This window comes from Patiria miniata, unplaced genomic scaffold, assembly GCF_015706575.1.
Source record: "Patiria miniata isolate m_02_andy unplaced genomic scaffold, ASM1570657v1 HiC_scaffold_16, whole genome shotgun sequence".
Taxonomy (NCBI): domain Eukaryota; kingdom Metazoa; phylum Echinodermata; class Asteroidea; order Valvatida; family Asterinidae; genus Patiria; species Patiria miniata.
The window spans coordinates 10,212,366-10,228,339 of NW_024037054.1; the positions used below are offsets into that span (position 1 = coordinate 10,212,366).

At 41.7% G+C, this 15,974-nt stretch overlaps 1 protein-coding gene across 1 annotated transcript in view; it reads left to right on the plus strand.

Annotated features, from left to right (window-relative positions):
• Nucleotides 1-399: 399 nt before the first annotated feature.
• LOC119722963 (U3 small nucleolar RNA-associated protein 14 homolog A-like) overlaps nucleotides 400-15,974 on the plus strand; it is a 67,377-nt gene continuing 51,802 nt past the window's right edge. Inside the window, exons 1-3 of the mRNA XM_038193395.1 lie at nucleotides 400-637; nucleotides 767-893; nucleotides 13,422-13,500. Coding sequence (XP_038049323.1) covers nucleotides 565-637; nucleotides 767-893; nucleotides 13,422-13,500 — 279 coding nt within the window. The 5' untranslated portion in view covers nucleotides 400-564. The remainder of the gene's footprint in view (nucleotides 638-766; nucleotides 894-13,421; nucleotides 13,501-15,974) is intronic.

Genomic DNA, 15,974 nt, shown 5'->3' on the forward strand with positions numbered 1-15,974 from the left:
TTTATCAAGTTTACAGAAATTCTTAAATGTTAATTTGGAATTTTCGGAGATTTATTTAAGTGCGCCACGTTAGGGAACACTCCGCCAAATTTTGCCCAATTTCCGGACGCCACCGTTTTTTAATTTCGGCTTAAATTTCATGAAACCGAAATTTTTCATAGAGGTTGAACAGCAAGCATTAATAAGGTAAAAGTACCAGTAATTCACTGCATGAATTTGAGGTTTGTCAACACTGAGGTTTGGCAACACTACATGAGGACATTTGGGTAAGCTTCGAAGTGCGCCACGTTAGGGAACACGACTATACAGAGGGCCGTCCCGTGTTTTTTTTTTTAATGTTTTTGTCCAAAGAAAAAAAAGAGAGGATTTGTCGAGGATATCAGACAATTGTCGACATTACAAATAAAACATTACGATAATTCCAAAAATGTTACTTCTGCAGAATTCGTTCTGCAGCAGCACATCATCCCCCTAGTATCAACTGTTTAATACACGTGCTTCACAAAGCACTGAGTTTCACTGCACCCCTGGTTTGTATGTAAACGGCATGTATCCCTTTACAGCATGTGTTCTGCACTGTTCTGCAAATACTACATACAATTATTATACCGTACGGATGGTACGACGGCACAAACAGGTGGGATATCTTTTATTTTAACTAATTTAAGGGCAGGTTTATGAGGATTTTGGGACTTAAGAATGAGATTGGGCCCTTGCTGTACTTTTAAAGCCAGTATTTAATCTTAATTTGGTGTTATATTCCTAGTTCTGCAGAGTTCCGCAGAGTTCTGCACGTCTGCAAGTCAATACCATACCCACGCCCGTGAATATCGTGCACGTGTCCAGACAAATCGGAATTCAACCGGCATGGCATCATTCGGGCCAAGAGCAAGGTAATGAAAAAATTGAAGGAACACGATTTTTTTTCAAAGTTTGTAAAAAGGTCTTAAAACATGTTGTAAAGAGGACAGAATGTTGCAATCTGACGCAATCCCCTGACGCCACCAAGGGCGAATCCAGAACACAATTTTTGGGGGGGGGGGGGCCAAAAAAAATTTTGGACCCCAAAAAAGTGGGTCCAAAAAATTACGGCGTGGGGTCCGGGGCCCGCTTAAGGGCCCCGAAAAATTTTTGGATTCTAGATGCTCTGTGGTGCGATCTGAGGCAATTTCTGACCACTAACCAATGTTTTTTTGAGGAAAAGATGGTGGTGTACTCATTGCCTGCCTTTATTGCGATGTCACATAAAAAAAAAAAATTGGTCTCGTTTTTGGGGGGGGGCCATGGCCCCCTTTGGCCCCCCCTGGATCCGCCCTTGGACGCCACTTCCGCGATTGGGTATTATAGGTAGGCCTAGCCCCATAAATGTGGCCTATTTACTGGACTGCCTCCGTAAACATAGGCCACACATCCATATGTACAAAAAACGTGTCGACTTTGCCAAATTTTGATTTTCACATTTAGGCTTACTTTTTACGTTTTTTTTGCTTTAGAAGCATTCTCACCCTCTATATAGGCTAATCAGAAAGTGCTGCCTTTTTCAGATGTCCATTGTTCGTGAAATTTCCAGATACATTTGCACACATTTGCGTATCAAAATTTCAACATGAAATTTCACAAAAATTAAACATCTGAAAAAGGCAGCACTTTCTGATTAGCCTATATAGAGGGTGAGAATGCTTCTAAAGCAAAAAAAAACTACAAAGTAAGCCTAAATGTGAAAATCAAAATTTGGCAAAGTCGACACGTTTTTTGTACATGTGGATGTGTGGCCTATGTTTACGGAGGCAGTCCAGTAAATAGGCCACATTTATGGGGCTAAGGTAGGCCCTACCTAGACATTGCTAGACCTAGTCGTGTTCCTTAACGTGGCGCACTTCGAAGCTTACCCGACTTTCTTCGTGTAGTGTTGCCAAACCTCTTTGTTGACAAACCTCAAATTCATGCAGTAAAATACTATTACTTTTGCCTTATTAATGCTTGCCATTTAACCTCTGTGAACAATTTCGGTTTCATGAAATTTAATCCGAAATTAAAAAACGGTGGCGTCTGGAAATTGGGCACAAATTGACGGAGTGTTCCCTAACGTGGCGCACTTGAATAAATCTCCGAAAATTCCAAATTAACATTTAAGAATTTCTGTAAACTTGATAAATTCTGGTAAATAATTATTATCTCTACTTACATACCCAGCCAGATGTTTGTCAGAAAATTATTTTCTTATTTTTCGGGGCATTTCTAAGGGTTCACTTTGCACTTGAAAATAAATTGGATAATCACGCCCAAATAAATTTTTCTTCTAACTTTGTTGCTGGTAAATAAACTCGCAATTTATGAACAGGAGTGTTTAGAACTTGATGAAATTTCCCTTTCTGTGAAATTTCAGTTAAAACCTTTGCTCTAGGTAGGCGCTAAAGGCGAAAAATCAAAGTGCGTGGCGTTGGGGGCCGCGCCACGTTAGGGTACATCAACAATATATCGGCAGACCCCCTAAAGCTACGAAATTCTACGCACTCGCATTCAATTTGTAAATTGTAGCCTATGTCTAGCTTGAGTTACTCCAGCTGACATGCTCCATTTTCATTCACATGTAACGCTGGAGGCATAACCTGTTCGTTAGAATGTGGTAGCAAGAGACCGTAAAAAAATGGCCTCTCAAAAATTGTTAATTTTCACCTCTCATATCCCAGCCCATACATTTTCATAATTAGCAAAACAAAATGGACGACAGCCGTTGGAACTGGTGTTTTTTTACGGACAAGCCACCGAAATCGTCAAGATTTTTCACATTTTTTTGTGTGGTCTGTTTCAAGTCGATCATTAGGCTTCGTAAATGACTGCTGAATGTATGAGGTATGTAAATGAACTCTGGGGTGGGATATTAGAGTTGAAAATGAACAATTTTTGAGAGGCCATTTTTTTAGGGTCTCTTGCTACCACATTCTAACGAACAAGTTATGCCTCCAGCGTTACATGTGAATGAATATGGAGCATGTCAGCTGGAGTTACTCAAGCTAGCCTATGTCAGTGTGTGACAACACACGCGCGTTGCAAGTGTTACTTGCGCAAATTATGGAGGATTGAGGATACAAAGTCTATGGAGAGTTAGTCCGAGTGGCGATCGTGTAGTGTAGGGCCCAGTTCCTGTAAGGGAACAAAATCCACTTTAAATTTATTAGACCAACCAAACTAGTACTAGTAGTAGTACTAGGCGACATTCTCAATAAACAGGTATGTCATACTGCATACAGATAGAGGGCAGGGTTAGATTTTTCGAGGGAAATTTGAGGGTAAAATGACGATGACAGCGCAGCGACAACACACTAAGGCTGAAACGATACGCCTGTGTCACGACACGATACGTATCACGATACATATCAAACGATACGATATATATCGCGATATATCTTGGTATAAAAAAATTAATAAAATCATAACAGATGAAATTAATCAGGGTCTAAGTCCTCTTTAATCTGTCTCTATTCGTTTCTGATAATACACAAATACAGTAAGGTACTACCGTAATTTTCGGAATATAAGCCGCGCGGCGTATAAGCCGCAGCACGCAAAAATCTGCAAATTAAGATCTGAAGTCGGCGTATAAGCCGCATCGGCGTATAAGCCGCACCAACCGCAGCAGTTTCAATTTTGTAAGGCCTCCAAATTCTAGTCAAAATGTTCTGAACCAGTTCCATTTACACTACAGGGCTATAAATAAAAAGGGCCACAAAAGTTATATCAAATCATTTACAATCGATACTCTTACAAACAAATAAGGAAATTGATGATGAGAAATAAAATACGGGAATTGCTGCCGGCTACCCCGTCCAGTCCACGGCCTTAAAAGTTAATGCATGGCCCGGCAGCATGCGCCGGGGAATGACAACATTTTCCCGCTGCACGTGACGTGAGAGAGTATGCAACCCACCGGGTGTTGTCTGACTGGAGCGTTACAAATCTTGCTTTTGTGGAAACAGTTGCTGATTTGTTTTGCCCTAAGACTAAACAGGTCCCGTTTTACCTCAAAATTTATCAAATTTGTGTGATTACTAGCGAGTAGTTACATTGAAAGTTCAAGTTTCGATCGTAACTTTCTTCAAAAAATCAAAACCAAAGATCTTGTCCTGTAGCGCCGTAGGAAACGATGCTGACATTTTCATGGGCGAATCCATTAATTTTGCAAGGGGTGATTCAGTCCCCTTTTTTAGTTTTATATCGTTTCTTGAATACATTTCAAAAAATATATATATATTGTGACGTTGAACAACTTATTATCTAAAAAAGAAATATTTCGAACACCATAACAAGTATTAGTCGTCATTTTTTTTTTTTTAACCCTAACTCCCTAGGCCTTTTTGCTAGGATGTAGCCTCAATCCTGCAAAATCCTCCAATTGGCCTCATGGAAAAATAGCATATAGCCTCAATCCTGCAAATTCCTCCGTTGTTTCTTGAATATGGTCCATGGAGGGGTGACCACTGCCTGAATCCTGCAAAATCCTCCGGCTATGACTGTCAATGGGCTGAGGCAGAGGCAGTGACATCCTGGAGCAGTGCGGAGGATGTCAAGTATAATCAAGGACTAAATTTATGCACGGCTGAGCATAAACAACACAAGGTCCGGCCCAAGACCTTGACACAGTGCGTACTCCGAAATCAGCAATGCACTTTGTCCATGTAACCTCAATCCTGCAAATTCCTCCAATTTGCAAAAAGGATTTTGGAGGATTCAGGGCGGTCAGCGGAAATATTGGTAATTATTGTTCCCAAGAAAGAACACCACCCCTTCATTACCACAAATAGTGTGGTCCGCTGGGGAATTAAGCATGCTGCATGGCAGCAGCTGCACTAGTATCAGGATGGAGGAATCCTCCATGGTATCACGTACGGCTGGTCGCAAGCGTCTAAGACAGCTTTCACCGTACTTTTTACCGCTCGGTTTTGGTTTCGGTTTGTTAATCACTTTATTAATTGATAATTCATTTCAGCAACACATCTGTTCTTGTACCAGTACATTAAACACACATATACTATGTGAATCTTAGTTTTATTATGCCCCGCGGCGAAGCCGAAGGGGCATACTGTTTCCGCCTTGTCCTTCCGTGGGTGGGTGGGTGGGTGGGCGTGTGGGTGTGTGTGTGTGTGGGTGGGTGTGTGTGTCCGGACAAATCTTGTCAGCACGATAACTTGAGAAATACTTAACATATGAACTTCAAATTTGGTCTGTGTATTGTTCTTGGTAATCCTAAGAGGCCTATTGCATTTGGGGCCGAAAGGTCAAGGGTCAAGGTCACAGTGGCTGAAACAATAGAAATTTTGTCAGCGCGATAACTTGAGAAATACTTTACATATGAACTTCAAATTTGGTTTGTGGATTGTCCTTGGCAATCCTGAGAAGCCTTTTGCATTTGGGGCCGAAAGGTCAAGGGTCAAGGTCACAGTGGCTAAAACAAAAGAAATTTTGTCAGCGTGATAACTTGAGATATACTTTACATATGAACTTCAAATTTGGTTTGTGGATTGTCCTTGGCAATCCTAAGAGGCCTATTGCATTTGGGGCCGAAAGGTCAAGGGTCAAGGTCACAGTGGCTGAAACAATAGAAATTTTGTCAACGCGATAACTTGAGAAATACTTTACATATGAACTTCAAATTTGGTTTTGTGGATTGTCCTTGGCAATCCTGAGAAGCCTTTTGCATTTGGGGCCGAAAGGTCAAGGGTCAAGGTCACAGTGGCTAAAACAAAAGAAATTTTGTCAGCGCGATAACTTGAGAAATACTTTACATATGAATTTCAAATTTGGTTTGTGTATTGTTCTTGGTAATCCTAAGAAGCCTATTGCATTTGGGGCCGAAAGGTCAAGGGTCAAGGTCACAGTGGCTGAAACAATAGAAATTTTGTCAGCGCGATAACTTGAGAAATACTTTACATATGAACTTCAAATTTGGTTTGTGGATTGTCCTTGGTAATCCTAAGAAGCCTTTTGCATTTGGGGCCAAAAGGTCAAGGGTCAAGGTCACAGTGGCTAAAACAATCGAAATCTTGTATTTATTCTGAGATCATAGGGATTAGGGATTAATTCATATAAAACCTACAGAAGACACTAATGCTGTCAATGAACATTCCATGTGACCAAGGTACATGTAAGTTGATGTTAAAAGAGTGGTGTTATGTCATGGGAACAGTCACGGTTGCGGGGCATTTGTGTTTGTAAACACACCTGACTTGTTCTTCAAGGCTTGGCGTATACGCCGCCCTGCGTATAAGCCGCAGTAAACATTTTCATGGGCAAAATCAACTATAAGCCGCGGCTTATATTCCGAAAATTACGGTACATGAAATGCATGCACCACCTGAAGAAAACGGACATGACGGAGAGTCCGCATGAACTTTTCACATGCGTGCGCTCGGAAAGGTGAGACTTCAACTCTTCGCATTATTATTTTTACATTTCGTGCTTCTCATGCATCGCAGTTGCTTGCAATTTTGTTTCGGTGCACTGCCGCTGTTATTTATTATATTATTATTAATAATATCGATATCAAACATTTGTACCGATATATCGTATCGTGAACGAATGTATCGCGATGCACCGATATATCGATGTATCGTTTTAGCCTTACAACACACAACCCGAAATTAAAGATGGCGATCACCGCGCGATGTACTGTGAGCATGCACGGTGCGCTGAATCGCAAGGCACAAACTGCACAGGAAAATCGTGATTTCTACCCCAAGAAACTGTTCAAAATTGCAAAACGGGTGTCCTTAGAATTGAGAAGAGTCTGCTTTTGATTGTAAAGGTGATATTTGGGAAAGATTTCCATATAAGAAGTTCACTAATTTTCCTCTGTATTGACTAACAAACCCCCAGATAGCAATTTCATGTCATCAAAGTCAATTTGAGCAGTGAGAAAATACAAGCATTTTCTTAGAAAACACTTAGAATTTTTCAGTCCAATCTCATAGGGTTTGTTCACAGGGTGTTGAGTTAACTTCGTATATATGACATTTTTGACCCTAATTTTATCGAAACAAAACAGGGGCCCTACACTTCACAATCGCCGTCTGAGTAACTTGGACCCAACTTATCGCCTTTTTAACATTTGGACATGGTCTGGCGATAGTAGGGTCTAAGGTAGTCCGAGTAACTTGGACCCAACTTATTGCCTTTTTAACATTCAGACATGGTCTGACGATATAGTGGGGTCCAAGCTAATCCTTATATGCCGAGCACCACAATTCTGTCATTGACCCAAAAACCCAACATTGCCCAACAAAAACATCAGATTTCACCCTCAAAACGGCCTCCAAATGACTAGATATGCCACCTGAGGTACAAGTGGACATCGATAATTAAGATGGTCATACTGAAGTTTACTTATGATCCGGATGAAAAGTGAAATTTCCCGTTCAATTCCGAGAGCTCCCCTGGCGATCGTGAACACGTTAAATTTCCGATTTGTGTTAATGTTTGAACGACGTGATGTGGTCTTCATGCCCAGCGTACATTCGATGGTTCCTGTATCCCAAGTGCGATTCCGTTACCGAGCGCGCGCGATGCATCAATTATGATAATGAGTAGACTGGAATCACTGGATCACGTTTGTAAACACAAGTGCATTTCGAACGATAATAGGGAGTCGGGAACTAGGGCATCTTTTATAAACGGATACCAGTTAAAGCTGGTTCCCTTTTCAACATTCGGACCATGTGCCTCTCGCAATGAAATGAAAGCTACGCTGTAGTTGGCCATCACTTGTCACTCTGTGCACAAACCCTATGAGACTGGTCTGAACATTTCTATGTGTTTTCTCAGTAAATACTTCAATATTTTCTGTGCTAAATTTGACTTTTCAGGACATATTATCAATTTCTGGTGGCTGATGGGGGCCTAGTACGTCCAGAACTGTAAGGTTTAAATTACAAACCTTACAGAAAGAACAATTGAAGTTGCTGTAGCAAAAAATTCTCAATTTTTTCAAACCTCCAAACGCTCCTGTCCCGAAATGTTCTGCCTCAATATCTCACAAGTATTATCTTGATGTGGATATGTACCTCTAGGGTTGGTTGAAATCCCTAAAATGTCAAACCAAAATGTGAAATTTACCAGAATTTCGTTCACCAGGATCTTCAGAGTCTCGCACTCGGCCGTCTGTCTTTGTTTGTCGTCAACTGGGGGCGCTTTAATTCTCTTGACCAACTACAGCGCGGCTTTCATTCAGAGAGTGTTTCCGTGCCTCGCGCGCTGAAATGAAAGCCACGCTGTAGTTGGTCAAGAGAATTAAAGCGTCCTCATTCGACAGCAAATGATGAGAGACGGCCAAGTGCGAGATCCCAGTGATCCAGGTGAAAGAAATTCTGGTAAATTTAACATTTTTGTTTGACATTTCAGGGATTTCAACCCACCCTAGAGGTACCTTTCCACATAAAGATACTTGTGAAATTTTGAGGCCGAACATTTCCGGACAGGAGAGTTTGGAGTTTAGAAAAAATTGAAAATGTTCTGCTACAGCAACTTCAATTGGTCTTTCTGTGAGGTTTGTAAAAACCTTACAGTTCTGGAAGTAGGCTGATAGCTCACTGAAGGGAAAAATTATTGATACCCAGATATGGGAATCTTTTCGGGATAATAATTGATATCGTCAGACCCCCTAAAATGACGATGATATGTTTTGCCGCACTCATGTTCAAAATCGCGTTGGACAACGCGCGCGCGTTGCAAGCGTCAATTATGGTGACTCAAGGATATATGAAGAAAAAAGTAGCGTCAGCTGGTCAGGTAGTCCCTAGACCCGTGAACGTGGCTTGTAAACTACGCCACAGTCCGTTACCATTTCGAGCCTAGTGCAAGGGCAGATCCAGAACACAATTTTGGGAGGGGCCAAAAAAAAAATTTGGTCCCCCAAAAAAGTGGGTCAAACAATTTGGATTCTAGATGCTCTGTGGTGCGATCTGAGGCAATTTCTGACCACTTTAACCAATGTTTTTTTGAGGAAAAGATGGTGGTGTACTCATTGCCTGCCTTTATTGCGATGTCACATAAAAAAAAAAAAAATTGGTTTCGTTTTGGGAGGGGGGGGGGCCGGCCATGGCCCCCTTTGGCCCCCCCCTGGATCCGCCCTTGGCCTAGTGAAATCGTCCCTTCATGACACAAACTGAATATTATTCAGGAGACGAGGTTGGACTTTCCCCAACTGACGCATGCGCATTGTATTATACTGTCTTGTTTCCTATGTTTCAATGGCTTTTTTCTGTCGCAGCTAAGATAGTCATCGTTTTAGACAAGTTTCCATTCCTTTCCTCTCTCTCCTGGCTGATCTTGTTGGTGAACTGGGATATTAATTAAGTTCACCAAAAGACAGTCCATAGCTCTTTTTACGGTCAAAAAAGACGTAGTAGCCGTCCTCCCCACATGATCTGGGATGCGACATGAAACAGCCGTCAATCTGTCCAAGCGACAACCATAATCACATGTGTCACATGAAGCAGACGGGTAGCTCGGAGGGCTCCGATAATTTTGCACGCAATTGACCCTGGGTACTTATCCAGTTAACGTTAAAATTGTATTTCTACGCATTCGTATGGGTCTTCATTTTTGGCAAATTTCTTCGAAATGACACATCCTGAACCAGCGGATAGGCACACAAAGATTTCTAGGTAAGTACTCAACTAAGTCGGCTTTTATAAGTCGCCATTTCGTTCAAGTCGTCGTGTTACTGTCAGTCCCCTTTCCATAAAACGCATTACAAAATCCTTTGGGTAAGTCGGCATTCAACAAGTCACGTATTGGCATCGACTTCCTGTACTGCGGTTTCCAAGAAGTGTCAAGTGAAAAGTGGTTTGGCACGGCCCGTGATTGCTGCATGCATCGGTGTTGAAAAGGGTGTCCTACTGCATACATCGCATACGCATCGTGAGCATACCAGTACCCCCTCTAGGCTGAAGGCATGCGCTCTCTCCATTTTGGACGCGTTGGACACGTAGGGAAGCATCTCTTTCGTTGCTGTCGTTTCAGCTCAGCCTCCCTGATGCGACGGGCTTCGAAGCTTGATGCACCTTCGTGTGATAATTTTCTCCATGCCGTTCGATCATGGGCATGTTCTTCCCAGCTACTCACATTGAAGTTGCATTTCTTCATGGTTGCTTTAAGGCAATCTTTGTATCTCTTGAATTGACCACCAGCCGATCTTTTGCCTGTTGTTAGTTCACCGTAAAAGATCTTTTTGGGGAGTCGATCATCGGGCATCCGTACTACATGACCTGACCAGGGAAGCTGAGCTCTCATGATCAAAGCACCTACACTGGGCAATTCCGCTCGCTTGAGGACTTCAGTGTCAGGGACCTTGTCTTACCATCTGATGCGCAAGATCTTGCGCATGCAGGAAAGGTGGAAGTGGTTCAGCTTTCTGATGTGGCGGCTGTAGGTTGTCCAAGTTTCACAGGCATACAGCAGGGAAGTCAGGACTGCAGCTTGATACACACGCAGCTTTGTTTTCAAGCTTATGCCTCTTCTATTCCACAGACGCTCACGACATCTTTAGAAAGCTGAGCTGGCTTTGGATATCTGATTTGTGATTTCCTGGTCTATGTGGACCTCTCTTGACAGGGTGCTGCCCAAGTATGTAAAGTATGTCAACAGAATGAAGGATGTGATCTCCAATGGTGATAACGGGTGGAACATATGGCTTACTTGGAGCAGGTTGAAACATCACTTCTATCTTTTTCAGACTGATTGAAAGTCCAAAGCGTGAGCAAGCTGTTGCGAAGCAGTCCATGATGAGTTGTAAGTCTTCCTGGGTGTGGGCGACAAGAGCACAGTCATCAGCATACATATGAGTTCACGAACTATTCATGGAATACCTTTGTTTCTGCTTGAAGTCTTCTCAGATTGAAGAGTTTTCCATCAGTCCTGAATCACATCTTCACGCCTATGTTGATGTCACGGAAAGCATCAAGGAGCATGCTAGCAAACACGACACTGAAGAGCGTTGGTGCAAGGACACAGCCTTGTTTAACTCCATTTGATACTGGGAAGGGTTTTGAAGACTCCCCATCGTCCGTTACTCGCGCCATCATACCATCATGAAACTGCTTCACCATCTCGATATACTTTTCAGGGCAGCCAATTTTGGACAGGAGTTTCCAGAGCCCGTTTCTACAAACGGTGTCGAATGCCTTTGTCAAGGCGACGAAGACACAGCAGAGGTCGGTATTCTGCTCTCTGCATTTCTCTTGTAGCTGCCGGGCTGCAAAGATCATGTCGGCTGTACTTCCTGAAACCACACTGGCTGGCAGGTAGAAATGTGTTGGCAATGTGTGTTGTGAAGCGATTAAGAGTCATTTCGTGTAAATACTTCATATAAGTGTCCACGCTCAAAAAATTGAATTTGTTTAAACTTTGTGGGATGGAAGGACTTAGGGAGCAAGTAACTAAAATAGACTTTTTAAACTTTTATTTTGCCCGTTGCCATGGTTACGGGCCATTATGTGTTTTGGCCACTTTTGGGCAATTTTGAGGCTGCAAAAATTCATATTTTGCGTTATTTTCAAAGGTCATCAAGCCAAACTGCAAAGTAATGTCACAAAAGTAACTGTATCACGACAAAGTATCATCCTTACCCTTACAAGAAAAAAAATAGAAACACTTCTGAAAAATCTCCTTAATATTATTTTTAGGCCCTATAATACAGCATGTTTTTACAACTAGCAAAATTGCACTTTTTACCCCATTTTTATTCCTCCAAAATGGCACTTGCCAGGGCACTCAGAATAATTTCCCTTCGCTTATAGTTAGTTCAGACATTGGTCTTTTCATACCTGGTGAGAAAATTTTGGGTTAGGCCTATTGTATAGCCTTTGTGCAGTAGCGCTCCAAAAATGGTAAATTTCACAAAAACCTTAAAAAGTGTCATTTCAGTGTTTTCCTTTGTTTTGAGTAAGAACTTGTATAATTGGTATTGTTCATGAATCTAGCACATTTTCACAAACAGAATCAGACTGTGTATCATTTTTAGACCAGCGGATGAATAGTAGGTCGTGTACTCCCCCCACACCTGGCTAGGCCCCGCCCACTCCCCCTGCGCCACCGAATTTTGAACTTGTATGTTGCATAACGAAACAAATATAAATAAATAATATTCAAGTGAACACAATAGAAATTACATAGACTTCCTTTTCACAGCCTCCCCTTCCCCCACCCCCGGGGCATTGCTTGGGGTTGAGGGTGGGGTGTGACCACCCACCAATAACTTGGATTTGTCGGTAAAATCATTGTCACATGGGCAAAACTCATGTGTTTGCAAGCCGCAATGAATAATAATGGCCATATCAATTGTCCTCTGATTGAAGTGCACAATTATTCAAATGATGTCCAGTCCTCCCCTCTCAGCTAGGCCCCGCCCCTTCCCTTGCCACCAAATTCAGATTTTGATTTCTGCATGTACATGTATTTGCCTAAATTAAAATTGTAAATAGATATCAATTTGCAAGTGAAGCTTTCATAATTTACACCAACAGGCGTACCCATCTCACAGCCCACCCCCTGTCACCCCTCTTCCTACTCCAGTGCTCATTATGAGCAACGACCCCTCCCCCTCCCAAAGAATTTAACATGTATTATTGTTAAGGTAACATTTTGCCTTGCGGAATCTCCACATATTTATATGCACTATGTAGGTTTGGCTATTTTTTTTGTCAACGTGGGAGTGGTTTGGAATATGGAAAACACGGGGGGGGGGGGGGGTAATATGGATATGTGTACAAATGTATGTGGAGTGTCCAATCACACCTTTGTAAATCTCGACGTCATCAAATCATTTGCAGCTATTGGCCCTTTGCGGATTTGTCAGAAACCCCATTTTTTTGTGCATTGGTGCTGTGTGTAATGTGAGACATCGACACACACTGTGTGTGTATGTACGGTACTGTACAGTACATGTCTCGCCAGTACCACCCGCTAACTATATGCAAGTTTCCATTATCTACCATTACAAAAACGACTTTAAGGTCAGCTTAGGCTATTGGCATTGTGAGCACCACCCCCAAACCTCACATGGACAATTGGACCAAGGCGTTTGTCTGGATCCAAATGATTTGCGTAAAATAGTGGCAGCGTGAGGTCGCTGTTCATGCTGTATTTTTAATGCACTGCATAACGGGGATATGCCGCCGATCGATCATTTACCGCGTACAGACAAATAATGACGAATGCCTTGACCAAGGCTTTGTTTTAAATGATGGACTTACATGTACTTCTGCTGAAAGGTATCGGCATTTGTGATGTTTTTCAATAATACAGTACAATGAAGTGTAGGTTTGTGTGGGAGAATGTACATGTATGACCTACTTTATGGTCCTTTTGAAGCAATCAAAATTATCAAATAATTTCCTGCTGGCATTCCTTTACCTTCTACCTGTCAGGTTCTTTGATGAAAGGGAGCCTAAAAACAAGAAGATCATCAGCAGCAATGAAGATACCGGTACCGATAAATCGCTGGAGGTAAAGTAAAGGGTTCATTTGTAAGAAGCACTTTTTCCTTAAATTCTAAGCTCTTGTTCTAGTCCTGGAATTTCAGTGCCATATTTCCCTTTCACTGACATAAATATCGACTGAAAAAGTAAATTGTGTTTTTCTTTCTGGAGGATTTTGGAGGATTGAGGAGGGTTATGGTTGAATTATCCAATTTTGCTTAAAGTAATGGCAAAATATTTGAGGCTGATGATATTGACTGAAACGTGGACAGGAATTTAAGGCAATCAAAGTCACTTTTGCAAACCTTAGCGCAAAAAAACAGAGTATTTGATGCAATTTTTTTGTTTTTCCGTGTCGTGTAGTACGAAAGTATTGGGTCACAACTTCAAAACAGGCGACAGTTTAGGGGATAATTTTTCAGTTTTGCCGAGTACTCGTAAACTTGTCTTCACTGAAAAATGGTAAAGGATGCCACGGAAAGTGCGATGTATAAATATCATTTAAGTCGGAAACCGTTTCAATGAGAAAAGTAAGGTCTCACGTTACATGTTTTTTTTCGTTGAATGTAACGTTAGTGTGCACGTACCTGTACACAGACCCTGGAATCTGGCCCGTAAACATGGCTAGCCACGCGCCGCGGCGCGCCGTTTGTAATCTTTCGACTCGTTGGAAATGTATACGTTTAACTGAAACGATTGCCCTTAACTTTTTTTTTGACTGGCCAGCCGGACCAGTCGGCTAGAATTTTGACTGGTCCGCCAGGTTTTTGACTGGTCCGTCTTATACAGCGTGTACCCACCAGTTAATCAGTTTCACATAAAAAATTAGACTCATTTATACAACACCTGAATAAATCCCCATCATCTGATTGGTGAATTGTAGATCACGTGACATATTATTATTCGGTATAATGCACGGTGCGACCATGCGTTATACCCATGCGTTATACCGTTTCACTTTGCGCTTGTTCCATGACGCGGTATTTGCGTGCAAAATGCATGCTGGTGTGCGCGTTCAGCGTAGCGCGTATTGTTCCAAAGAGCCAGCGCTACAGCGTTGGGTTCATTTTCGTGAAGGGGTAGTTCAACATCTTTAAAATCAAATAAATTGTAGTTTATATTTTACCAATCAAATGACGAGAATTTATTCAGGTGTTGTATAAAGCAAATAACTAATGTTTTACGTTCGTGCGATGGAAAGAATAATTTCATTCGGTGACAGATTGAATGTTCTATTCCACTCAGCTTCGCCTCGTGGAATAGAACATTCAATCTGTCACCTCATGAAATTATTCTTACCATCGCACTCACAAACATTCGTTATTTGTATAATAGTCAACACCCATGTCATCATGTCACCTGAGCAATAGAGTTCTATTTTCTTCCTCCATGATCTGAGGCCGCAAATAAAAATATAGTTCTGCCTCAGATTACATGCCTTTTAAAAATAGGGTCGGTCGGTCGGATTTTTGGTTTTTTTTTGGGCCAATTTTTTTTATGCAGCTTGAATGGAGTATTCAATTAGGCCTCAGTATGCGAAGTTTTAGCAAAATTTATTTTCATTGCACTACGAAAGCTATACACAAAATTATGGCCACAAAAAGTGAATAAAACCTACCTTAATTAGGCCAAAAAAAATAGTTCTGCTTCCGATTACATGCCTTTCAAAAATAGGGTCGGTCGGTCGGAAATTCTTTTTTTTTTTGCCAATTTTTTTATGCAGATTGAATGGGGTATTCAATTTTAATAATGCGAAGTTTTAGCCTGAACTATTTCCATTGCACTACGAAAGCTATACACGAAATGGCAACAAAAAGTGAATAAAACCTACCTTTAATTATTGTCAATATATTTACGTTCGATAATTTCAAAAAATAATGGAAAATACAGGTCGTTCGCACCATATGCACAACGCTAGTCAAGACGCGGGGAGCTGGCCAAAACTCCGAGGTGTGTGATGCATGCGTGTGTGGCGATCGGCCCACCATGGGCCGACAGACCCGTTTTTACGGTCAAAAATTTCGGGAAACACACGGCATGTATCACTCCAAATACGAGTAGTGCGATCTCAAAATGACCTCTTGAACACAGAAAATACATACACAGACAAGCTAGATCAATTCTGTAAATTAACTTGCAAAAATGTTCTTTCTCCATCGGTGTTTTCTTGGCATTTTTACGATGTCGAGTCCGACCAGTTGATAGTGGCCTGCACTGCTAGCGCGCTATGGACTGGTTACCGCATTTTCATCATATCTTCTAAATTGGCCCCTGCGCGGCGCGCGCGGCGGGAACCAGTCGTCGCCACGTGATTATAGCATGGAGGAATCACCGTGACATCGAATTGCGAAGTAGTTATATCGCGAAGCGAATTTGTAAAAAAAACGGTTTCTTTTGAAAAAAAAGCGAATGTAAGTAAGAAAACAAATAAATACAAGCATTTTTTTTATGCAAAAGGGTTGTTGAGAGGTATTTTGTTAAGACAGAAAAGACAACAAGCTT